General features: G+C 41.7%; 1 protein-coding gene across 1 annotated transcript; it reads left to right on the forward strand.

Annotated features, from left to right (window-relative positions):
- Positions 1-4,704: 4,704 nt before the first annotated feature.
- Positions 4,705-25,508, forward strand: LOC121492693 (cytochrome P450 2U1). The gene is made up of 5 exons (XM_041757870.1): positions 4,705-5,155; positions 18,388-19,023; positions 20,790-20,951; positions 22,578-22,745; positions 24,551-25,508. Exons 1-5 carry the CDS (start codon positions 4,705-4,707, stop codon positions 24,727-24,729), a joined length of 1,596 nt encoding a protein of 531 aa, XP_041613804.1. The 3' UTR covers positions 24,730-25,508.
- Positions 25,509-26,136: the final 628 nt, after the last annotated feature.

The following is a 26,136-nucleotide window of genomic DNA, read 5'->3' on the forward strand; positions in this document are numbered from 1 at the left end:
GCTAGATTGATCTCTGAACAGAACCGAGATCCTCCACTGCTTAAACAGAAGAAGCACTGAGTGCCAAGAGCTGACCTGGACCAGGTTGAGACCTTATTTCAACTGTGTGCCCACAGACTGACCTCAGAGTTTGGGTCATTAACTTCCTGCATCTTTCTGTTATCTTGTTGGCTGTGTGGCTTGTGTTACATTCTGCTCTGTGTGCTGTGTAAGAAGCCAAGTTAATCACATGGTGAAATGTCATTGAGTTTGGAATCCTGTACCTGCTTTATAATTATGTTAAACTTGCTTTATGATTGAATAAAAGTGACATCATGGAAAGACACAACTCAGTGTGTGCGCCTTCCTAGCATGCTCCTGACACTCTTTTGTGTCTGGCTTCTCCACACAGCATAATGTTTTTCAAGAAACATCATGGTGTGTATCATAGCTTTTTTCTTTTCTCTTGCTGAGTAGTAGTCTCTTATAAATATACCACAGTATCCTCCTTCTTTCTTTTGTTGAAGGACACCTGGCCTATTTCCAGTTTGGGCATTAAATAACAAATTTGTTCCAGTCCTGGCACCACTTTATCCAAACAAAAAAAAGAAGTTTTGGGAATTGGATTTTGTTACTTTTGAGATTCTCCATTCCACTGATATTTAGATTTTTCAGGGACCTCCCTCCCGTTATCCCTCTTCAGGAAAATCATAGTACATACATGCACCCGGAGAGGAATGAAGTGGGTAACATTGAAGATTGGCAAGTTTATTTATTCAGATAAGGCATAAAGGCTGAAATATAGAAAACCAGTTCTGTCCAGTCTCACAATCAAATTTTGGAAAGGGTAGGGAAAAGCTGCAAAGGGTGATAAAAGGGCAGTGAGAGTGCCAACCTGTAGTGTTTAAAGCATCATTAGGGCCCCGATGATAATTCTTATATTCTTATAAGCTTACACTTACCGAGCTCTAACTAAATGCTACACAGTGTGCTAATTATTTCATCTAATTCTTATGTTTGAGGTGGGTACATTTATTATCCCAATTTCATATAGAGCACATGAATGAATGCTCAGAAAGTACATAAAGAAGTCCATGAATACTATACATAGAATATACTCAAATGAGTATATATGAAGTAAATCATAGAAACTTAAAGGAAATTGGGACGCCTGAGTGGCTCAGCGATTGAGCGTCTGCCTTTGTCTCAGGGCCTGATCCTGGGATCTGGGATCGAGTCCCACGTCGGGCTCCCCGCGAGGAGCCTGCTTCTCCCTCTCCCTGTGTCTCTGCCCCTCTCTGTGTCTCTCATGAATAAATAATCTTTAAAAAAAAAAAAAGAAAGAAACTTAAAGGAAATGAAGTGGTTAATTTTTTTAAGAGATTTTATTTATTTATTCATGAGAGACACAGAGAGGGGCAGAGACACAGGCTGAGGGAGAAGCAGGCTCCCCGTGGGGAGCCTGGTACAGGACTCACTCCTAAGACCCCAGGATCACAGATCACGACCTGAGCCAAAGGCAGACACTCCCTGAGCCACCCAGGCGTCCCTGAAGCGGTTAATTTTAAAATGCCTTGTGGAGTTGTGCAACTAAATAGCATAAATAATATTTCTGCTTTCTCTTTTCATTAGCATTTTGCAAACTCTTCCTAAACCATAAGGTCTCTCTGTTCAGGCTCACTGACTCTAGATAGGTGTAGTGTGTGGCATTTACTTCCCAGGGAATTACAAACCAGCTGGGCAATTGTAGTTTCACAAATAGAGTAATTTAACACCATTCTTGGACACAAAATAGTAAGTACTTAGATATTTTAGATATACTGTTACCAGCACGTCTGGCCAAAATTCACGTATAGCAAGAAGGATTTCAGTGGGAAAGCGGCTGGTATAAAATTATTTGGGGGATTCAATAAAAAATGATTTTTTTTTCCTTAATGAGCTCTTTGTCTTCTTTCCCCTTGCTCCCTACCCCAAAAATATTTTAGTATTCTCTTTCTTAACTGCAAATTATTATTATTTTATTCACATATTTAAAATAGGAAGAGTGGAGCGGAAAGTATTCCTTTTTCTGGCAAGAAAGCCCTGAATATAATTTGGGGAAATTAATCCCCAAGAAGCGCTGGATGAGCTACGTGGTTTCATGTTGAAATGTTTACCCTGGGGCACCTGGATGACTTTGCAGTAAAGCATGTAGCTCTTGATCTCAGGGTTGTAAGTTCAAGCCCCACGTCGGATGTAGAAATTTCTTAAAAATGAAATCTTTAAAGGAATAAAAAAATAGTTTCCCCATGATATTATATTATAAACAGTGAGCTTTCTGTATTAGTTTGTGACGACTGCCATAACAAGGTACTACACCCTGGGTATTTAAGCAACAGAAACCTATAGTCTCTCAGTTCTGGAGCCTAGAAGTCCAAGATCAAGGTGTTAGCAGGGTTGGTGTCTTTGGAGGCCTCTCTCCTGGACTGCAGTTAGTCATCTTCTCCCCACATTTTCATGAGGCCTTCCTCTTTGGACTGTGTTCTAATCTCCTCTTTGCAAAGGACACTAGTCATATTGGATTAGGGTCTACTCACATGATCTCAATTTACCTTCCTACCTCTTTAAAAATCCTATCTCGGGCAGGCTGGGTGGCTCGGCGGTTTAGTGCCACCTTCGGCCCAGGGCCTGATCCTGGAGACCCAGGATCGAGTCCCGCATCAGGCTCCCTGCATGGAGCCTGCTTCTCCCTCTGCCTGTGTCTCTGCCTCTGTGTGTGTGTGTGTGTGTGTGTCTCATGAATAAATAAATAAAATCTTTAAAAAAAAAATCCTATCTCAAGTACAGCCACATTCTGAGGTGCTGGAGTTTCGGACTTCAACATATCAATTTTGAGAAAACACCATTCAGCCCATACCACTTCCTATCTGCATCACACAGCTGTTAACCTGATAAAATTAGAGAATTCACCTAAAAACTAGAGAATACACCACACACTACACCTATCTAGAGTCAGTGAGCCTGAACAGAGAGACCTTATGGTTTAGGAAGAGTTTGCAAAATGCTAATGAAAAGAGAAAGCAGAAATATTATTTATGCTATTTATAGGAAAATGCTATAAATGCAATTATATCCTGTACAAGAGGGTGTTTGTTAGCATTGTTAAATTAGTCACATTGCAACTATTTTAAAATCGTTAAGTTGTTTGTATGGAAGGATGTTAGTGGCTATTATTTTAGAGGGCTAGAGTATGAAGAGAATCAGGACATGATGAAGGTCGTATCTGCAAACAAGTAGTTTAATTTTTAAAAATCCTCTAAGTTAAAAAAAATTAGAAACTAATCTAACAATGGGTAATTATAAGAGTATATGAGGTCTGTTTTTGTTGTTAAGTTTAAAATGACTCATGAAGAGCATGGAAAAAATAGTATTATGACAGAATGGACTTGAAATTTAGCATATCCTGCTGGCATCACTTGCCTATGGAAAAATTAGAATGAATCATAGGATGAATAGAGAGGATTCACTATGCTTTGGTCACACTTTTGCGTGAATAGAGCATAGTTCAATCTTCTAGTGTCCAGGGAAGAATTAAAGGGACCCAATATTGGGAAAAGAACAGATTGTTCGTTATGACCAATTAAGTTGATTTGTAAGAAACTGACTTTTTAGTAGATAAAAAGTTGTCTGATATCTGCATTCTGAGTCACCTTAACATTACAGAGAAATTAGAGGACTTAGCCTATAGAAGACGGAAAGGAAGTTAATAGGAGCCATCATCACGGAAGATTAGAAGACTTTGTCTTAAAAGTATTATGCAAGTCACAGTGAATATCTCAATCTCAGCATTTCAGATTTGATCTCATGCCTATAATAATACTGTCATCCCTCTTCACCCGATTACTTTTCTTTTTATATCATTAGCTACTTTGATCATCCAAGTCTTTTTTTTTTTTTTTTTTTAAGATTTTATTTATTCATGAGAGACACAGAGAGAGGGAGGGAGGCAGAGGGAGAAGCAGGCTCCAGGCAGGACTGGGTCCCGGGTCTCCAGGGTCACGCCCTGGGCCCAAGGCAGGCGCTGCACCGCTGAGCCACCAGGGAGCCACCCAGGGAGCCCCCCCCCCCCCTTTTCAATCTATTCCTGGATTTGTCCTGCTTTCCCCAGGCTCCACGCCGAAACCGACGCCGAGCTCCCACTCCCACTCTGCGCCTGAAGAGGCCTCCCTGCCCGGGGCAGGTTCTGAGCCCCCCGCCCCCCGCGTCCTCCCCGCAGCGTCCGCCTCCTGCACCTGCAAGCTCCGCGCTCTGCGTCCCGCCGCCCTCCGGCCTCTGGTCCCTTCCTCCCCCGCCTCCGCCTCCGCCTCCGCCCCGGGGGAGCGGGCGCCCGCCTGCAGGCTGAGTCACGCCGGCGGCCTGCTCGCCAGGCGCGGCCCGCACGCCCGAGGACACGCGGGGGGACGCGAGGAAACCCGCAGCCAATCCGCGCGCCGGCATCTCGCTCGGCCCCGCGGGCCTCCGGGCTCGGACTCCCGAGCACCCCCCCCCCCCCCCCAGGACCGCAGCTGCGGGGCTGCGAGCGCCGCCGGGTCCCTGCTGGGGCGCAGCTGATTGGAGGCGCGGGGCGGGGCGGGGCGGGGCGGGGGCGGGGGCGCAGCCAATCCGGGGCGCCGCGCGCCCGGTCCCCGCGCCCCGTCCCCGCGCCCCGTCCCCGCGCCGGCGCCCGGTCCCCGCGCCCGCGCAGCCATGCCCTCCGCCCGGCCGCCCGCGGCCCCCGCCGACGCCCCGCCCTGGCCCCCGGGGCCGCCGCCGCTGCTGCTGCTGCTGCTCAGCCTGGCGGCGCTGCTCGCGGCGGGCTGGCTGCGGCGGCACCGGGCGCGGGGCATCCCCCCGGGGCCCACGCCCTGGCCCGTGGTGGGCAACCTGGGCTCCGTGCTGCTGCCCCCGTTCCTGCGGCGGAGCAGCTGGCTGCACCGGCGGGCGGCGGCGGGGGGGGAGCCCTGGGCCCGGGGCCCGCAGCTGCTCCTGGCCGACCTGGCCCGCGCCTACGGCAAGGTCTTCAGCTTCTACCTCGGCCGCCACCTGGTGGTGGTGCTCAGCGACTTCCGCAGCGTGCGCGAGGCGCTGGTGCAGCAGGCCGAGGTCTTCAGCGACCGGCCGCGGGTGCCGCTCGTCTCCCTGGTGACCAAGGAGAAGGGTGAGCCGGGGCCGGGGCCGGGGCCGCAGCCGGAGCCGGGGGCCGGGCCCGGCCGCTTCCCGCCGCCGCCCGTCGTGCCCGCGCAGCCCTGCCCCTCCCCCTTCCCCGGGGCCTCCGCGGGGGTGACTCGGTCCCGTTCCCCCCGGGAGCTGAGGAGGGTGGCGGGGCCGGGCCGGGGCGCGGGAGCGTGACCTTCCCAGGGCGAGGCTGTGGCCCGGGCGCGTTGGCCGCGGCAGGAGGAGGCAGGGACGTCCTGGGCTCTTCTGAGCCCTGACGCGGGGTTTAAGGCCTGTTCCTGCGATAGGAGGTCCAGGGGACCTGCGGGTGGCCAGCGCTTCAGCCCTGCCTTCCGCCCGGGTGTGATGCTGCAGAGGGGGGTCGAGCCCCGCGGCGGGCTCCCTGCACGGGGCCTGCTGCTCCCTCTGCCTCTGCCTCTGCCTCTCTCTCTCTCTCTCTCTCTGTGTCTATCATGAATAAATAAATAAAATATTAAAAAAAAAAAAAAGATAGAAGGTCCAGAAAACACCTCAGAAGCATCATTGGCCAACCTCTGGGTTTGCAGCCTCAGTGCTTTCTGCTTCTAGAAACCCAAGTAGGGCAGTTTTGAAGGTTGGTGACATGCTACCCACGCAGTAAAGGCCGCATCACCCTTGCACTACCTCCGGCCCAGCCCCCATTGTTCATCGGTCCTACCCGCGTCTTACTGGCTGGTAGAGATCGCAGACTTTTTTTCTCTTTTTTTTGTCTGATGTTAATTTAATTGCCTCTCATCAATCAGACGTTAATTTAAATGTCTTTCCCTCAGGAAGCTTTTTGTCACTTCCTCTTGAGTTAGGCCCCCTTTTGGAAACAATTTCTTTTGCTTGCTTTTCCTTTGCTGCACTTCACAAAACTGGAGATGCGTAATCTGCAGCCTTGCGCCTGGATGTGGGTCTTCACCACTAGACTGACATCTAGGAGAATGTGGCATAAAGAGATCCCAGCTTTTTAGAATCTGATTATGCCATAGTTTTGCCAGGATTTTAAGTGAATAGTAAATGATGATCATAATGTTTTGAATGTCCCACTGAAAAACACATGTCATAGTTCATAACTCACCATCTCCATGCCTTTACACATTGCTACCACTGCTTCTACCTAGAATTCTCTTCCCGTCTCATGGCTGCCTAGAGAACTCCTGTTTGCTTTGCTTTTCTTTTTATTAAAAAGAAATGAAATACATAGAACATAAAATTTGCCATCTTAACCATTTTTTAAAAGATTTTATTTGTTTATTCATGAGAGGCACACAGAGAGAAAGAGGCAGAGACATGGGCAGAAAGAGAAGCAGGCTCCATGCAGAGAGCCGGACACTGGACTCAATCCCAGGTCTCCAGGATCAGGCCCTGGGCCAAAGGCAGCACTAAACCACTGAGCCACCGGGTCTGCCCTTTCTTAACCATTTTTAAGTTCAATGACATTAAGTTATTCACATTGTTGTGAGACCAGTACAGCTATCTGCAGAACACTTCATCTTGGAAAACTGAAACGTCATACCCATTAAACAAACATTAAAAACAAAACAACAACAACAAAAAAAAAACAGCCCTCCCTTCTTGGAGCACATGGCTGGCTCAGCTGGCAGAACCTGTGGCTCTTGATCTTGGGATCATGAGTTCAAACCCCAAATTGGAGGTAGAGATTACTTAAAATTAAAAACCAAACCAAAGCAAACCAACCAACCAACCAACAAAAAAAACAAACCCCACCTTCCGCTCTCTAGCCCCTGGCAACCACTGTTCAGTTTTCTGCCTCTATGGATATGGCTATTCTAGGTAATTGATATAAGTGGTATCATAAAATATTTGTCCTTTTGTGACTAGAATATTTCACTTAGCGCCATATTTCATTTTCCATATTGTAGCATGTGTGAGAATTCCCGTCCTTTTTTAGACTGAATACTATCCCATTGAATGTATATAACACATTTTGTTTATTCTTTCGTCCCCTAATTGACAGTTGGGTACTTCTATCTGCCTTTTAGCTATTGTGAAAAACGCTTCTATGAATGTGGCACATATCCATTCAAGTCCCTCCTTTCAGTTCTTTTGGGTAGATTACCAGAAGTGGAATTGCTTGATCATATGGCAATTCTGTATTTAATTTTTTGAGTAACTGCCCTACTGTTTTCCATGGTGGCTGCACCATTTTACATTCTCTGGTGACACAGAACAAGGTTCCAATCTGTCCACATCCTTACCAACACTTGTTATTTTCTGTGTTCTCTTACCTGCTTGACTGTCACCTCTTTGAGACGGTGTTCCCTGACACACTTCTCTACTCCACCTGGGAGAGGTGAGCTACCTTTCTCTGTGATACCACTGTTTTATTTTAAACTTCGCTTCGCTCCCACCCCCTACCAATCAGTCAGCACGTCTTGGCAATTCCTGCTGCAGAGACAGTTCTGCATCCGCCCACTTTCTTCCATCTCCATTTTCAACACCCTCTTCCAAAGGACCATCATTTGCATCTGATACTTGAAGCCTCTTAACTAGCCTGCTTACTTCCACCCCAATTTTTTATCCACAAAGCAGCCAAAGAGATCTCTTTTTAAAAAACCATGAATCAAACATGTTGCTCCCCAGCTGAAACCAGTTGCCTCCAACTCTAACCTTGACCTACCGTGCCCCGAAGGATCTGGCCCCTGCCTGTCTTTCAGATTTTATCTCTTTTCATTCTGCCTTTACGTGTCCATTTCAACCTGCTCTAGAAACATTAAGCAGATTCCACCCAAGCTGGTTACTGCCTCAGTCTGCTGGGTTTGTGGTCCTTGGGCCTGGAATAACTTTTCACTTGATTCACTCCTTATCCTCTCTCAGGCCAATTGTTACCTTTAGGTCCTAATTTAGATACTGTCCAATATCATAGCCTATTTTATCTCATTCATATTTCACTCATTAAATACTTTGAAAATATTTAGGTTACTACCAGCCTTACTTACCAGTGGACTATAAACTCTGTGAGGGCAAAGATTTGCTTCATCTTATTAACCATTGTATCCCCACTTACTGGTACAAGTTGGTAATAAAGAAATGAATTAATATGTGCATAGAAGCATCTGTTGATGCACTTACATATTATATTTTGAATTTTTTTTGCATGCCTATCTTCCTCTATATTTTTTTAAGGTATGAATTAGATTTTCTTCTGTGACTCCTACATAGGCAGTTATCACTGATCTGATTCAGATTTTCTTCTTTGAGGTCCTTCTTGGTGGTTTATGGTTTGCTCAAAAATCCATAATAAGACAGTTTCTAAATATTAGTTGAATCACAACTTATTATTATATCCTTCTTTATGTAAGAAAGGATTGGGAACATGGGGTCACTTGGTGTTTCAGCTAAAACATTCATTTCCCCAAGAGACAGCTAGGATTTTTAGGTGATACTGCTCTGGTATTCTCATGAATGTGTGTTGGGGTATGTGCTGTGAATTGAGAAAAATACTGTGGCTGGCGAAGGCGATTGACAAGAGAAGGTGAAGGAATAACCAAAGGTCACAAAGGAAATGCTTCTGGGGTTAACTTAGAGTAGAAAACAGATCATCTGAATAGGAAAATGTAGATAGCCAAGGAATTTTTTTAATGGAACTTTTTTAAGGTGAAGAATAAGAGGGGAGACTGTGAGTTCATTTCAAGATGCCCATCAAAGGGTGAAGGACCAGACAATTCTGAGTAGACTTTATAGATCAAGAAATGGATAGGCTGGAGAAGAGAGGCCATGAGAGCTACAGGCTGAGCTACTCAGCTCAGCAAGATTTCAGGAGTGCCCCAGCTGCTTTTGGCTGCTGTTTCCAATATAGAATTGTAAAATTGACTAGAAAAGAGTTGTGTGGAGCATAGGAGAAAGAGAAATGGTATTAGGAAGTAGAGGTTAATAACATTATTAAATATTTGTTACAAGATATTTTTAAGGAATGTTGCTGCTAGGGACACCTGAGTGACTCAGTGGTTGAGCATCTTCCTTCAGCTCAGGGCGTGATCCTGGAGACCCCGGATCCAGTCCCACATCCGGCTCCCTGCATGGAGCCTGCTTCTTCCTCTGCCGGTGTCTCTGCCTCTCTCTGTGTGTCTCTCATGAATAGATGAATAAAATCTTAAAAAAAAAAAAAAAGAAAGAAAGAAATGTTGCTGCTAAAGTTGGCGAGACTAGCAGAAAAGGGAATGTTTCATAAACAGCAATGTGCACAGACAGGCTTGAAATAGTTGGCAACACATTGCCAAAAAGGTCTAGAATGGGGAGGTTGTTTATTTTGTTTATTACATTTGAATTTTTCAAAATGTCATGCTTAGACAAGTTGATATTCTTTTTTAAGCCCATAAAAACTACAGTAAGCTAGACATGACCATAAAGATATTTTACATTAGCCATGCCCATCATACTTATTAGTGCATCTGATTCTTTTCCTGAGCAGGAATAGAAAATAAAGTTACAGAGTCAGAGCCAAGGCTACCAAGAGTGCCTCACTCTAAGTGTGGTCAATTTCTTCGAAAAGTCTTGTGCACATCACATTTTTATTATAAAATATTTCAAATATGAAGTTCAGAGAGCAATATAAATTCTTTTATCTACCACTCAGATTTGCTTCAGATTCATAAATAATACATAGTTTCATTTATTTTTTTTTAACATACATATTTATTTATTTGTTTGTTTATTTGAGAAGGTGTATGTGTGAGCAGAGGTTGGGGGGGTGAGGGGAAAAAGGGAAGAATCTGAAGCAGCCTTCACTGGAGGCCTGTGCTGGGGCTCCAGCTCACGAACCCAGGATCATGACCTGAGCGGAAATCAAGAGTCAGATGCTTAACCAACTGAACCACCCAGGGGCCCCTAAAGTATCTTTCTACTTCCAGTTTTTGTTAGTTGATTTATCTATTTCCCTGCTGACAGAAATTAGATCATTTCTAATTTTAAAAGATTGCTAGGGACTTCGAGCAAGAGTGAAAGCAAACTGCAGACCCATAATATGGAAAGTAAAAGGAAATTTGGAAGAAGTTTAAAAGTAGGGTATGGATCAATCAGTACTGACTACTTTAAAGGGGAATAAGATGCAAAATAAAATTAGGAAATGAAAATAGAAAATGAAAGTTCATCTGGAGAATTTAAAAATGAATGAGGAAAGCAGGATAAGTGACTTTTGCAGTAAGTACAGTAAAATAGATATTTGAAATAGTTACGTACTCATATCAAGAAGGTCTGAATTCCCACTAAGAGGAACACTTCTATGACCCCATGGAAGGAAAAGACAAATGTAATCAGTGGGTAGCACCTTCTCTGCTTCAGGAGGAAGAAAATGTATATGTGATAAATGTAAATTGTATCAAATTTAATATATTTAAGTGTTTTTACTTTAGTGTATGTTTATGACTGTAAAACATAAAACATGGAAAAGGAAAAAAAGAATTCCTTTTAGTTCTTCCCAAAAGAATTGGAAATTCTCTGTGATCACTGTTCTTTTGAGATAGCCATTGCTGACATTTTTGTGTGTTGCCTTTGTCTTAGCCTATTTGAGCTGCTTTAACAGAGTACCGTAGCCCGGGTGGCTTATAAACAACAGAATTTATCTCTTATAGTTTGGAGGCTGGGAAATGCAAAATCAAGGCCCCAGCAGACTTGGTGTCTGGTGGGAGCCTGCTTTCTAGTTCCCAGATAGCCATGTGTAACCTCACATGGTGGAAGGGGGGCAAGGGAGGTCTCCGGGACCTTTTTTATAAGGACTCTGATCTTACTCATGAGGGTTCCACCTCATGACCTAAATCACCTCCCAGACACCTCACTTCAGACACCATCACACTGGGCATTAGGATTTAACCTATGAATTCAGAGGGGGACACAAACAGTCTGCCTGTGGCAGCCTTCTAGTATTTTTTCTGTCTGTACATGTATTTTTTAAAAATGTATTTGCTTCTTTAAAATGGAATCATACAGTTCTTTAAAATCATTTTTATCACTTAAATTTTCTGAATAGACTTCCATATTACTAAATATTCTCCTGCAAAGATCATAAGAGTACAACATTCTTTTTTCTTTTTTAAAGATTTATTTACTTAGTTATTCAGAGAGAGAGGCAGAGACACAGGCAGAGGGAGAAGCAGGCTCCATGCAGGGAGCCCGATGTGGGACTCGATCCCGGGTCTCCAGGGTCACACCCCGGGCTGCAGGCGGCGCTAAACCGCTGCGCCACCTGCCACTGGGGCTGCCCATAGAGTACAACATTCTTTTGTGAGAATGTATCACAGTCAGTTTAGCCTATCCTGTATTTGATTTGAAGTGGATTTTTGTTTCAACTGTCCACTACTGTTCTGACAAGCACTCTCGTTTGAGAAACTCTTTGTCCACACCACCCCTTTGTAATTGTGGTTGGAACATGAGATGCCACATCTTTATATGAACTCCCCTCTCCGGCCACAGTGACTAGTCAAGCCATAGACCGTGGTCAAAGATGACTCGATCAGAACATCTTACCTCTTTGTACCAGTGGCTAGTCTGTAGGCTGGACACAGAACTCAAGAATTTATATTCATGGCATAGTCTGGAAACCTCAAGTCACAAAATAAACTTAAGGTGTTCCAAATTGCTATCGCCGTGGGCATGGGATACCTGACTGAAGCATTTGAATCCTCCTCCAACACTTTCCAATTTGGAACTGATCTCTTCCCTCTGGTGGGGAAAATGGGACATTAGGCATCCCAAGATAGCTCTGAGGCTTAGAAAAGCTGGTTTGCAGTAGGGAGAAAATGAAGCCAGGCAGAGAGTAGTGAAAAATAGATGCAGGGCAGCCCAGGTGGCTCAGTGGTTTAGCGTCTCCTTCAGCCCAGGGCATGATCCTGGGGACCCGGGATCAAGTCCTGCATCAGGCTCCCTGCATGGAGTCTGCTTCTCCCTCTACCTGTGTCTCTGTGTCTCTTGTGAATAAATAAAATCTTGAAAGAAAGAAAGAAAGAAAGAAAGAAAGAAAGAAAGAAAGAAAGAAAGAAAGAAAGAAAGAAAGAAAGAAGGAAAGAAGGAAAGAAAGAAAGAAAAATAGATGCAAGGAGAAAGAGTTGTGTGCCATTCAGTCTTCTCTGAGCTGATAACACCTAACTCTTCCTGTTTTTTGGTTCTGCAGCCTAATTGGCCGTTTTGCCAAATCTATTTAAGGCCATATTTTTGTCATTCTCAACCAAAAGAGTCTTGACCTTTGCTTTGGAACCATTTTTATTTTTTAGTGTTATTATCCTCCTTGAAGCTTTTTTTTGTTTTTGTTTTTAAAGATTTATTTTTATTTATGATAGACAGAGAGAGAGAGAGAGAGAGAGAGAGAGAGAGGCAGAGACACAGGCAGAGGGAGAAGCAGGCTCCATGCCGGGAGCCCGACGCAGGACTCGATCCCAGGACTCCAGGATCCGCCCTGGGCCAAAGGCAGGCGCTAAACTGCTGAGCCACCCAGGGATCCCCCTGAAGTTTGTATACATCGGTGAATACCATTGCTTTTCAGGACTAGGAACGGAGAGGTCAACAACTATAGGATGTGCCTGCGCCTCATTCAGACATTCCTAAGACCTTAAGCCATTCTGCTCCACACATGAGTGTTTTGTAAGGTTTGGAACTTTGAGGCCATTAATTCTGTCCATGCCTCTCATCCAGCTTTTCTCCAGCATAATCTCTTTGGTCACCTCTTTTGTCTTGCACTTCATACCTGTCAACTTGTTGTCAGATATCCCAGTCCTCAAATATTAGCCATTTCTGAAAAGGTTCTCTCCATTTCCCTGCCTTATCTAAACCTGATTTCCCTCTCAAGATAATTTAGCCTTTCTTGAAATGTCCTCTTTAACTTTGCTCAAGTTATTTATTTTTCTAAAATGTGCCTTCACACACATCTTTATTTAAATACAAATGCAGCATCAGTTCACATGTCCTCTCTTCTGAGAAGGGCTGCCTTCCCTCTGCTGATAGGTGCTCCTTCCTTTGTCTACATTACGACTTCAATACACTTCTGACACACAACATTGAATCAATACAAGGTAACAGTGCATCATTCAAAAACAGTCCAACATAAAACATTCAATCCTGTACACTTCAACTCTGCAATTTTAGTACAATCCAACATAGGACATTCAATACAATACATCCCAACAATACAACATTCAATAGCATGCATTCCAACTCCGCAATTTCAGTACAATCCAACATATAGCATTCAATAAAGTATGTAACTTCAATATAGTCTAACATACAATAGTATATTTGGATTGTTGGTAAATCTAGTTCCTCAAAAGACTAACATCTTAAAAAGAGGTATTGTGTCTTTAATCTATATGCCCTTGGTACTGGCACATAGGGCTCTAAATAAATATTGGAAAAACTATTAGAAAAGAGGGATTTTACTAGATAAAATATTTCTAAAATACAAATGCACAGTTTGAAAAATGGTGAGTAGGTGATACAGACTGAGGACCTAATAAAAGAATAAAGAAAAATAAAAGAAAAATAAAGTTTCTTGAGAACTAGGACAAAGCAAAGATGTCATAGGTGATATCTTAAATTATATGGGAGTTAAAACTAGTATCAACTCTTGAAATTAGGAAGAAGGGGGCCTAATACCACTGAGCATCTGAATGCTAAATGCAGCAAGACTTGGCCACAGAAGACTGACTAAGCTGTGGTTGCCTAGGAAATAGTTTATGGGGCTTTATTGAATAAAGGGAGAGTTCTAGTTTCAGAAATGGTTAAGACATTTCCATTTCTTCTGTCTTGATAATCACACACCAAACTAGAGGGACTTTGAACAGAAGCACACACTCCATCTATGGTGAAATGAATCTACAATCCTTCACCATAACATTTGAAGACAAAAAGTAGACCTAGGATTGGCAAATGACTTCATAGAGTGGAAGATGACCACTTCTAAGTGTCTACTGGGGAGGAAGGGGGATACTAATGGAGTGTGAGACAGTTTACCCTGTGGAACCCCAGAAAGTCTTAGGAATTGGGCTACCAGTTATTACAGTGAGCCACTGAGTTTGAAATGGATATAAAGTATAATTATACCTGTTCCTTATCATCAGACCCCCTCACTCAGAAAACAAAGTAGATGCTCTGGACAATCTTGGGTTTTAGTGACTTTTCGGACAAGGATGTGGAGGGGTGGAGTGAGGGCACAGAGATATGACTTTGTGTCGCACAAGATGAAAAGTTGCCTCTAGAAAAAGAGGATTCTTGAAGAACTTTACTTTGAGTGAAAGATTGAATTTGGCAGAACATCCAACAAGCCTGGCCACTAGCAAAAGAAAACAAGGAAATTTGTCTGTCTTGGCTTGGACCCTGGCTGAAAAAATGATCTCTCCTACCTGTAATCCCTGCTGCAACTACCTTGCCATTTTAGTGCAGAAGCAGCCACAGACTACATGTAAATGAATTACAGTGGCTCATTAACTGGCTGTGTTCTAGTAACCTTCATTTATAAACCATGAAATTTGAAATTTCATGTTTTTCATATATCATTAAATATTGTTTTGATTTTTTTCTAGCCATTTAAAAATGCAAAACCTGATCTTTGCTGAGTGACCATATAAAAAGAGACAGCAGGCTCGATTTGACCTGTGGGGCTAGTTTGCTGATCATTAATCTAGGATTTAAATAAATGTGTTAAATATTTAAGGATGAGAATTCACTCTTTTTCTTTAAAGAAAAAGAAGGCAAGAAAGAGGGGAAAAAAGAATAGATACAGTAAGACAAAGTTCAAAATAATATATTAGAAACAAATTAGTAATTATATTGAATATAAATGGACTGAGTTGACTGGCTGAAAGATTGCTAGAATGGATTTTTTTTTCTAGGATGGATTTTTACAAAATCCAAATATATGTTAACTAATTAATTTTTTAAAAGATATGTTTATTTGAGAAACAGCTTGTGTGTCCCTGCATGCAGGGGGAGGAGCAGAGGGAGAGAATCCCTAAGCAGACCCCCCACTGAGCTTGGAGCCCAACGCTGCCCATCCCATGACCCATGAGCTGAAATCAAGCCAAAACCAACTGAGCCGCCCAAGTGCTCCCAAATGTATTTATTTATTTATTTTTTTTTCCAAATGTATTTATTTTAAAAGAGGATACTCTCCCCCCAAAAAGAGACATACCCTAAACATAAGGATACATTAAACATCAAAGTAAAAGAAAGGAAAATGTTATACTGAGACAATGCTTTAAAAAGAAAAACTGATGTCTTTTTGACAACATATATTTTAAGTGGGACTTCATTGTTTAAGAATTAGTGAATTACATGATGATAAAAGGAAGCTTTTTACTAAACTAGGAAGATATAATAATTTTAAACTTGCATGTACCTAACATATACATGTACCTGACAGCAAAGATAGCTACATAGCAAAATTCTATAGTAGAACTTAAAGAACTGCAAAGAGAAGCTGATAAATGTACTATTATGCCAAAATACTTAAACATAAGTATTTGAATAATTGAGAGAACAGGAAGATAAAAACTTACTAAGGATACAAAAGATTTGATTCTAACAATTAACAGGCTTTTTCTGTTGGACATATAGAGAACCCTGTATCCAACAATTGATTAGATAAAAATTCTCAATTTTATTGGGAAATTTTATTAAAATCAATCACATACTAGGCTAAATAGCAAGCCTCATCAATGTCAAAAATCAGTATAAGACAAAAAAATCAGTATAAGACAAATTAACTTAGCAAAAAAGAATCATAACAAAAATTATTTAAACTTAAGACTATAATGAATATACATGCAGGCAATATTTGTGGACTGCTGCTAACGTGGTACTCAGAGGCAAATGTAGAATCTTAAGTTATTTACTAAGATAAAGGTCTGAAAGCTAAGGTAACCAACTTTAAAATCTGGAAAAGAATAAAAACATTAAAAAAAAAAAAAAGAACATAGCATTATAATTTTAGATAAATTATTCCAGAGAGAAAAAATATGCTGTGGCTCATTTTAGGAGGCCAGTATATTCAGACTAGTATGTTATGGGAGTGGAAATTTTATTGGCTATTTTCATTTATGAGTATGAATTTAAGTGGGCACCTGGGTGGCTCAGTCAGTTAAGTATCCGACCGTTGGTTTCAGCTCAGATTGTAGTCTCAGGATTGTGAATTCGAGCCCTGCACCCAGCTCCATGCCCAGTGCAGAGTCAACTTCGGGTTCTCTCTCCCTCTGCCCCTACCAGTTATGCACTCTCTCTAAAATAAATAAGTAAATATGTCTTTTAAAAATATATTAGGAAACCAAATCCAACAATTAAAATCGTAAAAACACTATAACCAAAATAGGATTTATTCTTACATTGCAAGCAGGTTCAACTATCAAAAAGAAGCCAATTTCCAAATCTATAAATTAAATGCAATTCCAGTGAAAATCCCAAAAGTGTTTTTTAACAGAACTGGACAAGCTGACTTTAAAGTTTTGTAAAAGAGTGAAAAGCCAAAGATAATTTTTTTAAAAAAATTTACTTATGTATTTATTCATGAGAGACACAGAGAGAGACAGAGACATAGGCAGAGGGAGAAATGGGGAGCTGGATGCGGGACTCCATCCCGGGATCCCGGGATCATGCCCTGAGCTGAAGGCAGACGCCCAACGGCTGAGCCACCCAGGGATCCTGAGCCAAGGATAATTTTAAAATAAAAGAACAGTTTTGAAAGAGAACAAGGCCCTGAGGGGACGTCCCTATAGATGTTAAGACTTACTATGAAGTCTATTTATATCTTAAAAAGTGAGAGTGATTAAGACAGTGTGCTTTAAGCACTTTGTAAATTGGCAAATCTAGTTACATTGAAGAGGTACATATTTTATGACTCATCAACTCACTCTTAACAATGTCTTTAAAATTCTGAGGAAGTAGAAAAGGTAGAATAAACATATTTTCTAAAAAAAAAAATCTATAGATATTTGCTTCCCATGCACTTTTGCTTTAGCGAAGTAAGGGAAGGAAACAAGAAAGAGGAAGAAGTAGAACCAGGAAATGGGTTCAACACAGGAGAGTCTAAATAATGCCAGAGAGAAGTCATCAAACACCAGAACAGAAGGCCTAGAAAGGCAGTCTTTCAACCTCAAATCTGCAGATTTGAGCAGATGTGTGACAGAGTCCAAGGAGAAAAGCTGAACTGATAGGTGGTCTGATTCGTTTGACCATGTGGAGGCCTATATTGAAGGGTATCTTGTGGACGTCTTAAAGATTGTGAGAAGCCTTAACCACAGCGAAGAGTCGGTGTTTATAGCATCCTGGTGCCCAGCACAGTTGGCATTCAGAAATATTTGTTAAGTGAAGCATGTCCTCAAAAGTAGCAGAAACAAAATATATTTAAAATGGGAAAGGAGAACCAGCTGGAACCATAAAGGGTGCCATGAAAATAAGAGGGTGAAATAGGTGATGAGGAATACTCGAGAACAATTTGATACAACATCTGGGAACAATTCTGTTGGGTTTGATAGTGGGAGATGTGTCAGATAAGGTAGAGTTGTGGAGACCTTGAGTTCAGATGTTTTTAAATTAGGGCTGTTGCCAGCAACAGACTTCCCTCTTCCCTTCCCTTTTCCCTTTTCCCTTTTCCCTTTTCCCTTTTCCCTTTTCCCTTTTTTCTAAGAATAATACATTATATGTATTATTAATTTCAGAGGTAGAGGTCAGTGAGCAACAGACATTTTAGAGAACCTTCCAGTTATTTTATTCCAAACTGATAGCCAGGGTTATAATCCAGTTGAGCTGTTGATTTATCAGCTGATATTTAACAAGCTTATCTTGTTTTCCCAGAGTGGTGCCAGAAGCTGGGATTTTAATGATCAGCACAATCTGATAATGTCCCTGCCCTCTTATTCAGAATATTGAAAATATGGGGATATCCAGCCTGAGGCAACTTTTGAACCTGGATTTACTCTTACAAAACATCAGATTTGGAAATTTTCACTGGCCCTAGAAATTGAAATTCATTGCTTTTCATTTCACCAGGAATTCCTACCTATCATAATAAGCTTTATTGGATATTTTTGTTATTAGAAACCTATACTATCTTGATAATTCAAATCTGCTAATCATTCTTCTTGGCCAGTGATCTCTACCTGCATTTTTTGCACAAGTGACCTGATAAACACAGAACACACCTCATCATAGTTCCTGTTAAGCGTGATCACGCATTGCTCTCTCTCACCTTCTTTTCTCTCTGTCCTTTTGCAGGGATTGTATTCGCACATTATGGTCCAGTCTGGAAACAACAGAGGAAGTTCTCTCATTCAACTCTTCGACATTTTGGCCTTGGAAAGCTTAGTTTGGAGCCCAAGATTATTGAGGAGTTTAAATATGTAAAAGAGGAAATGCAGAAGCATGGAGAAGACCCCTTCAACCCTTTCCCCATCGTCAACAATGCCGTCTCTAACATCATTTGCTCCCTGTGCTTTGGCCAGCGATTTGATTACACCAATAATGAGTTTAAGAAAATGCTTCATCTTATGTCACGAGCATTAGAAATCTGTCTGAACTCCCAGCTCCTCCTGGTCAATATATGCTCCTGGCTCTATTATCTTCCCTTTGGACCATTTAAGGAATTAAGACAAATTGAAAAGGATATTACCACTTTCCTTAAAAAAATCATCAAAGACCATAAAGAGTCTCTGAACGTAGAGAACCCTCAGGACTTCATAGACATGTACCTTCTCCATGTGGAGGAGGAAAGAAAAAATAATAGCAATAGTAGCTTTAATGAGGATTACTTATTTTATATCATTGGTGATCTCTTCATTGCTGGGACTGATACCACAACTAACTCCTTGCTTTGGTGCCTTCTGTATATGTCACTGAACCCCGACATACAAGGTAATTAACAACTGTTTCCTTTATTCAGACAAAGCCAGATTATTTAAATTCGTATCAGCAAATTGGTGATCCTGTGGCTCCTAGCACAAAGCGATGTCTTCAGGCCAGAAAACAAAGTGGAAAGACTTGAATCTCATAGGGAGTCGTGATGGTGTTAACAGCGAAACTCTTAAGTTCCTAGACATTGGCACTAATGTCATACTTGCTTGCCTCTGCTTTAAATCTCTATGGGTCTGATGCTATGTGAAATGTACGATAGAGGAAGGCTTTTAGGGGAGGACAATTTAGAGCTAATGGGAATCATAATGATTATCTGAACCCCGTCATCTTGTTTTGAGAATGGAGAACAGAGACCCAGAAAAGTTATGTCACTTTCACGAGATGACAGAGCCACTTCCACCACATTGATACCAGTAGGTAGTGAGTGCCCAACAGTTCATAGTGGAAGACTGTAAAGGAGGGCAGTGTATTATTTTTCTGTTGCTCCTATAACAAATAACCACAAACGTAGTGACTTAAATCAACACAAATTTGTTATCTTAAAGGTCTGTGTCTCACTGGGCTTAAATAAAAATGTTGACCGGGCGGCATTCCTTTCTGCAGGCTCTAGAGGAGGATCCATTTCCAGCTGCCTTGGCTCTGGGCCCCCTTCCTCCTTTATCAAAGCCTGGGATGTTGCAGCTCTTCTGACCACTTTCTTCTACTCAGATCTTCCTCTGACACTAAACTGGGAAAGTTCTTCAGTTTGAAAACCCGTGTAATTAGTGCACACCCATAAAATCCAGGGTAATCTCCCCATCACATTGGCAGGTCTTTCTTGCCACATAAAGTAGCACATTCCTAGGTTCCAGGGGTTTGGGGTATGAACATCACTGAGGGGCCATTTTCTGTCTGCCGTAAATGAGATTATGCTTACTGCATTTGTTAACTATTGATGAGTAACAAATTATTCCCAAAATTTAGCAGCTTAAAAAAAGCCACCATTTGCTCTCTCACATAGTTCCTGAGGATCAGGAATCTAGAGGCAGCATAGCCTGGTTGGTCTGGCCTAGGCTTTCTCATGAAGTTGTAGTCAAGATGTGGGCTGGAGCTACAGTCACCTGCAGACTTGACAGGGACCAAAGGATCCACTTCCGATGGCTTGTCGGCTTGACTTTTAGCTGCAGGTCCCACCGTTTGGAGTTTTCCATAAGGCTGCTGGACTTGGGGGCTGCTTGACTTGGTATTTGCCTTCCCCAAAAATGAGTGACCTGAGAGAGCAAGTACCAAGACAGGAGCCACAGTGTCTTTTATAACCTAAGCTCAGAACTGACATGCCTCACTTCTCCTTTATTCTGTTGGTCACACAGACCGACTTGGTACAAGGTGGGAAGGGACTGTACAAGGATGTGAACACCAAGAGGCAGAAAACATTGGGGGCCATGCTGGGCTGTCACATAAAAGCTTAGAGTCAGTCCAGTGTTCATACAAGAGAATGAGGTAGGAGTACTCCTGAAACCAGAATGCTTTCTTCTTTACCCATCTGTCTGTTTTGCTAGCTACTTTCCAAGTCACAAGGTGGTAGAGTGTCCCTAGGACTAGCTGCCTCTTACTTGGAATATGTGACCACTGCTTCACATCTCTGAGGCCGAGTCAGGTCTTAACTGCCAGTTTATCATTGTGTGCATGATGTGATGGGAGTACACATAGAACAGCAGTCTCAATTCTCCTGGCTTGTCTTCTGGTTTATTATTTGTTATTATTTCCTTATTTTTTTTTAATAATAGAAAAAGTTCAGGAAGAAATTGAAAGGGTCATTGGTGCTGACAGAGTCCCTTCCCTCACTGACAAGGCGCAGATGCCCTATACAGAAGCCACCATCATGGAGGTACAGAGGCTGACTGTGGTGGTGCCACTTGCTATTCCTCATATGACCTCAGAGAAAACAGGCAAGTCCAGGATCTTTCTCTTTGAATGCCCTTGAAGGAAGCTCAGCCCCTTAATCCAAGTGAATTGAAGTGACAGTGTGGTGACCATTGCCCAGCTTGATCCTTCTGAGGGATTTAACATTGTGTTGTGGATAATGAAATGTCCAGGGAATGTTGGCCCTCAGTTGTCTGTTATTCATGTACTGGCATTACAGCACTGCTCGTTTTATAAATAGCTCTCTAGATTTCAGAGCATGCATACTTACACTGTCAAACAAATTATGCTGCCATTTAAGATGGTTGTATTGGCTAAAAAACTCCAGAATTAACAAAAGCACCTCTCAGTCTTCTTGGACAATCACAAGAGCTAGTTTATTTTTTTTTTTTAATTTTTATAATATAAATTTATTTATTTATTTTATTTTATTTATTTATTTATGATAGTCACACACACAGAGAGAGAGAGAGAGGCAGAGACACAGGCAGAGGGAGAAGCAGGCTCCATGCACCGGGAGCCCAACGTGGGATTTGATCCCGGGTCTCCAGGATCGCACCCTGGGCCAAAGGCAGGCGCCAAACCGCTGCGCCACCCAGGGATCCCACAAGAGCTAGTTTAAATATGAAATTAAGGATTTTACTTACTTGACCTTTTACAGTTCAACAACTGAAGCATAAAAATTAAAGAATTAGAAGAGCCCATCTAATTCTAAGGGCACCTGTTTCAACTTCTTGTGTACACTGAAATGTGTCCATTTTGTCATGTCTTTGACATATAAGCACCCAGACTCTATGTTAAATCCCTCATAAGAAGGAACTTATAAGTATAAACATGCTTATACTATAAGGAGGCAATAACTTATAAATGACATTGGATCACTTTATGATTACTTCGATGCATATTAGATATACTGTGTTTGCAGTATCTTTTGAACACTGTTTAAAGTGCATATGACCTTGTCAGCTGCTAAGAGCCAGTATAGATTTCCCTGTATGATTGACCCTTGGACAACACAGTTATAAACTATGTGAGTCCACTTATATGCAGACTTTTTTCAATAAAAATATTGGAAAAATTTTTGGAGATTTATGACAATTTGAAAAAATTCACAGATAAACTGTGTAGCCTAGAAATATTGAAAAAATTAAGAAAAGGTATATCCTGAATTCATAAAATATATATAATTTATTTTATCATCTACTACTGTAAAATATAGTTGACTCTTGAAAAGCATGAGTTTGAACCATGTGGGTCCTCTTATGTGCAAATTTTTTATAGCACAGTATTGTGAATATATTTTCTCTTACGATTTTTTAATATAAAATTTATAAGTCTTTGGAAAGTTTATCTGGAATGTCCTATGATTTCTGTTTCAGTGTTTTCTCTTAATTGTAATGTTTTTATGGTTTGATTTCACTCATTAACTCAACACCTATTTAAGCAAGTCCTATGCCTTATCTCAGGCTGGGTCCTGGGGTCGTGTGGAAAGGATACCAGTTGATAAGGTCAGGCCCCTACCCTCAAGCACCTCAGTGTTTAGGTAGGTAGGTATGTAACTAGATGTTTTTTTCAGATAATGATGTTTAGAGAGAAGTGTTAGTGAACATGTTGAATGACACTGGATTTTGTTTTGTTTTTGCTTTTTTTAGTGCTCCAAGGATATACCATTCCTAAAGGCACAGTGATATTACCCAACCTGTGGTCAGTACACAGAGACCCAGCCATTTGGGAGAAACCAGATGATTTCTACCCTAATCGATTTCTGGATGATCAAGGACAACTTATTAAAAAAGAAACATTTATTCCTTTTGGGATAGGTCAGTTAAACTTTTATTTTCTTAACGGCCTAATTAAAGAGGTAGAACTAAAAGAATCTTTTATTATTTTATGATATTGTTTTAAAAATACTTCTTTCTTGGGGCACCTAGGTAGCTCAGTTGGTTAAGCATCCGACTCTTGATTTCGGCTCAGGTCATGTTCTCAGAGTCGTGAGATTGAGCCCCATGTTGGGTTCTGAGCTCCTCGTGGAGTCGGCTTGAGATTCTCTTTCTCCTCCCTCTGCCCCTTGTACTCCTTCTCTCTCTCTCTAAATAAAATCTTTAAAAATATTTCTTTTTCTTTAAGATTTTATTTTTTTTATTCATTAATGAGAGACAGAGAGAGAGAGAGGCAGAGACATAGGCAGAGGGAGAAGCAGGCTCCATGTGGGGAGCCCAACGTGGGACTCGATTCAGGGTCTCCAGGATCATGCCCCAGGCTCAAGGCGGTGCCAAACCGCTGAGCCAACCGGGCTGCCCAAAATACTTCTTTCTTAGCAAGCGGATACAAGAGGTAAATGAGATAATGCAGCTCTACTACATTCATTTTAGATTTTAAAAACAAAATGAAAGCAATTGGTTTTAAATCCTTAAATAGGAATAAATAAGTAAATAAATAAATCCTTAAATATGACTAGAAATCTTCCTTCCTGAGCTGCCCAAGTGATTGTTTGAGTCCCGGAAAACTGTTGGCATTAAAAGCAACTTGAGGGGCAGCCCCTGTGGCGCAGCGGTTTAGTGCCCCCTGCAGCCCGGGGCATGATCCTGGAGACCCTGGACCGAGTCCCACATCAGGCTCTCTGCATGGAGCCTGCTTCTCCCTCTGCCTGTGTCTCTGTCTCTCTTTCTCTCTCTGTGTGTCTCTACGAATAAATAAAATCTTAAAAAAAAAAAAATAAAAAAAAAAAAATAAAAGCAACTTGAGGGCAGCCCGGGTAGCTCAGCGATTTAGCGCTGCCTTCAGCCCAGGGTGGGATCTTGGAGACTTGGGATCCAGTCCCACATCGGGCTCCCTGCATGGAGCCTGCTTCTCCCTCTGCCTGTGTCTCTGCCTCTCTCTCTCTCTCTCTCTCTCTCTCTGTCTCATGAATAAATAAACAAAATCTTAAAATAAATAAATAAATAAATAAATAAATAAATAAATAAATAAATGCAACTTGTGACCTTCTGCTGGGCTGCGGGCTAAGAGGCTGCGTTCTCTCATCTCACCAGTCACCGGGATGAGTACATGTAGGATTCTTTCTATAAAAAAGGCATGCTCCAGAGATTCTCATCTGACTCATTCTCCCTTTAATCGTCCAGTTAAGAACAAAGGGAAGAGATAAGTAGATATGGAGGAGACAGAGTAGCCTGCATCTGTCTCTAGTTCCAGTACAGAATGAGGATAGGTTTTCATGAGGAGGAGTTAAAATGTGAACTTAGTATTTAAAAATTCTCATCAGCAGGGAACCCTGGGTGGCGCAGCGGTTTAGCCCCGCCTTTGGCCCAGGGTGCGATCCTGGAGACCCAGGATCGAATCTCACATCGGGCTCCCGGTGCATGGAGCCTGCTTCTCCCTCTGCCTGTGTCTCTGCCTCTCTCTCTCTCTCTCTGTGTGTGACTATCATAAATAAATAAAAATTAAAAAAAAAATTCTCATCAGCATATACTTTGGGAAGCCATGGGGGTATATGTGGCTAATTTATTTTAAAACTCTCTATATGTGCATTCAAAACACTTTTGAGATTTCATATGAAATTGCTCTTCTTGAGATAGGAAAAGGGGTAGTATTATAACCCCAACTTTTTTTCTGATCTCATTTTTAGGGAAGCGGGTGTGTATGGGAGAACAGCTGGCAAAGATGGAATTATTTCTGATGTTCGTGAGCCTAATGCAGAGTTTCACATTTGCTTTACCGAAGGATTCTAAGAAGCCCATCCTGACTGGAAGATATGGTCTAACTTTAGCCCCACATCCATTTAATATAGTCATTTCAAAGAGATAAAGAACATGTCCGAGAAGAGAATGTAAATACATTTCCTTCCTAAACAGATTATTCCTTCCGCATTGACAGCAGACCCAATAATGCAGCAGATCCAGATTAGGCTCAGATGAGAGGGAGACTGGAAAGCGAGTAGAGCTTGCATCTTGGAAGATTCCTCAGGGGATACTTCTGTCATTTTAGTAATGCACGTCTGTGACTTAGGAGATGGGGACCAAAGTGCTGGATGGGAAGCAGGAGATCTGGCTTTTATCCCCAGTGGCTCCCACCAGTGAACATTTCTTCTCATCACTCAGTGCCTCAGTCATTCCATAACATGAGGTTAAGAAATGTGCCTTCTTTCCATCTCTCAGCACTAAGGAAGGTCAAATGCCTCATATCTTTTCTGATATTACCAAAACACTTGTTAAGTACCGGAGAACAAATTCAGAAGTAGTAGGAAGACCTGCCAGTTTAAGACCTGTGACAGCATGAAAGTGGTATTTATACCACTTATATATATTTTGTCAGGGAAGGATGTGGGTTTAAGTCATGATGAGTTAGAGCTTTTCTTGGCACAGATCCTATGTCTGTTTTGGGAGATGGGAGGCTTGTTTTGTTACCATTATCTATTCATTTGTGATTTCATTTTTTCACATTTTGTAGACATGGACTCAAGCGCCCTTGTCTGGTATGTAGAGGAAAGGCTGTTGTTTGAATTTTTATGTCTACCTTCTGTTTCAACTACAGGAACAGTGAGCCTGGCTGAAGGAGTGGCTTCATGGCAGAGTTTCTTTCTGCTGGGTGTAGCTCTACCTTTTGACTTGAGCCCCGAATAATGAGGTTGGGAATTCTGATACTGAGATTGATCAGGGAAGGATTCAAACTGTGAACCACTTGTCTGTGCTGCCGCCACGTGATCCCATGAGCGTCTACTCTGTGTTTTCAATACAGATAGATGAAGTACAGGCAAATCTCTAGGTGCCTTGAGGATTTTTGTCAATTAAAAAAAAAAAACAAAACAAAAAACAAAAACGAATAAGCTAAGTGCCCAGGAATTGTGAGTGAATGGAACAGTTGTCATATAGATTTTTAATGAGATGATGCAAGTGTGGTTCCATTGCATTTTGAACAGGATGTTTGTTCCTCATCTGGAATTTTATATGCTTTTGATTTACACTAATAATTTGGCATGAACAAGTTTATTACTCCTTAATTTATATAGACATTTTCAACATTCCTAACCAAACAGCTTGTAGCTTACTGGAAAAAAAAAAAACTATTCTGTGAGATTATATTGAAATCAGATGTTCATTAAACTTTTAAATATAATGCCTCCAACTGTAGCATTTTAAAAACCTCTTTATATGGTAAGTCATTGAAAGAACTATTAATGCAATTTTGTATTTTATGATTTATTTGAAGTGTAAA

This window comes from Vulpes lagopus, chromosome 6 (genome assembly GCF_018345385.1).
Source record: "Vulpes lagopus strain Blue_001 chromosome 6, ASM1834538v1, whole genome shotgun sequence".
In the NCBI taxonomy this organism is placed as follows: domain Eukaryota; kingdom Metazoa; phylum Chordata; class Mammalia; order Carnivora; family Canidae; genus Vulpes; species Vulpes lagopus.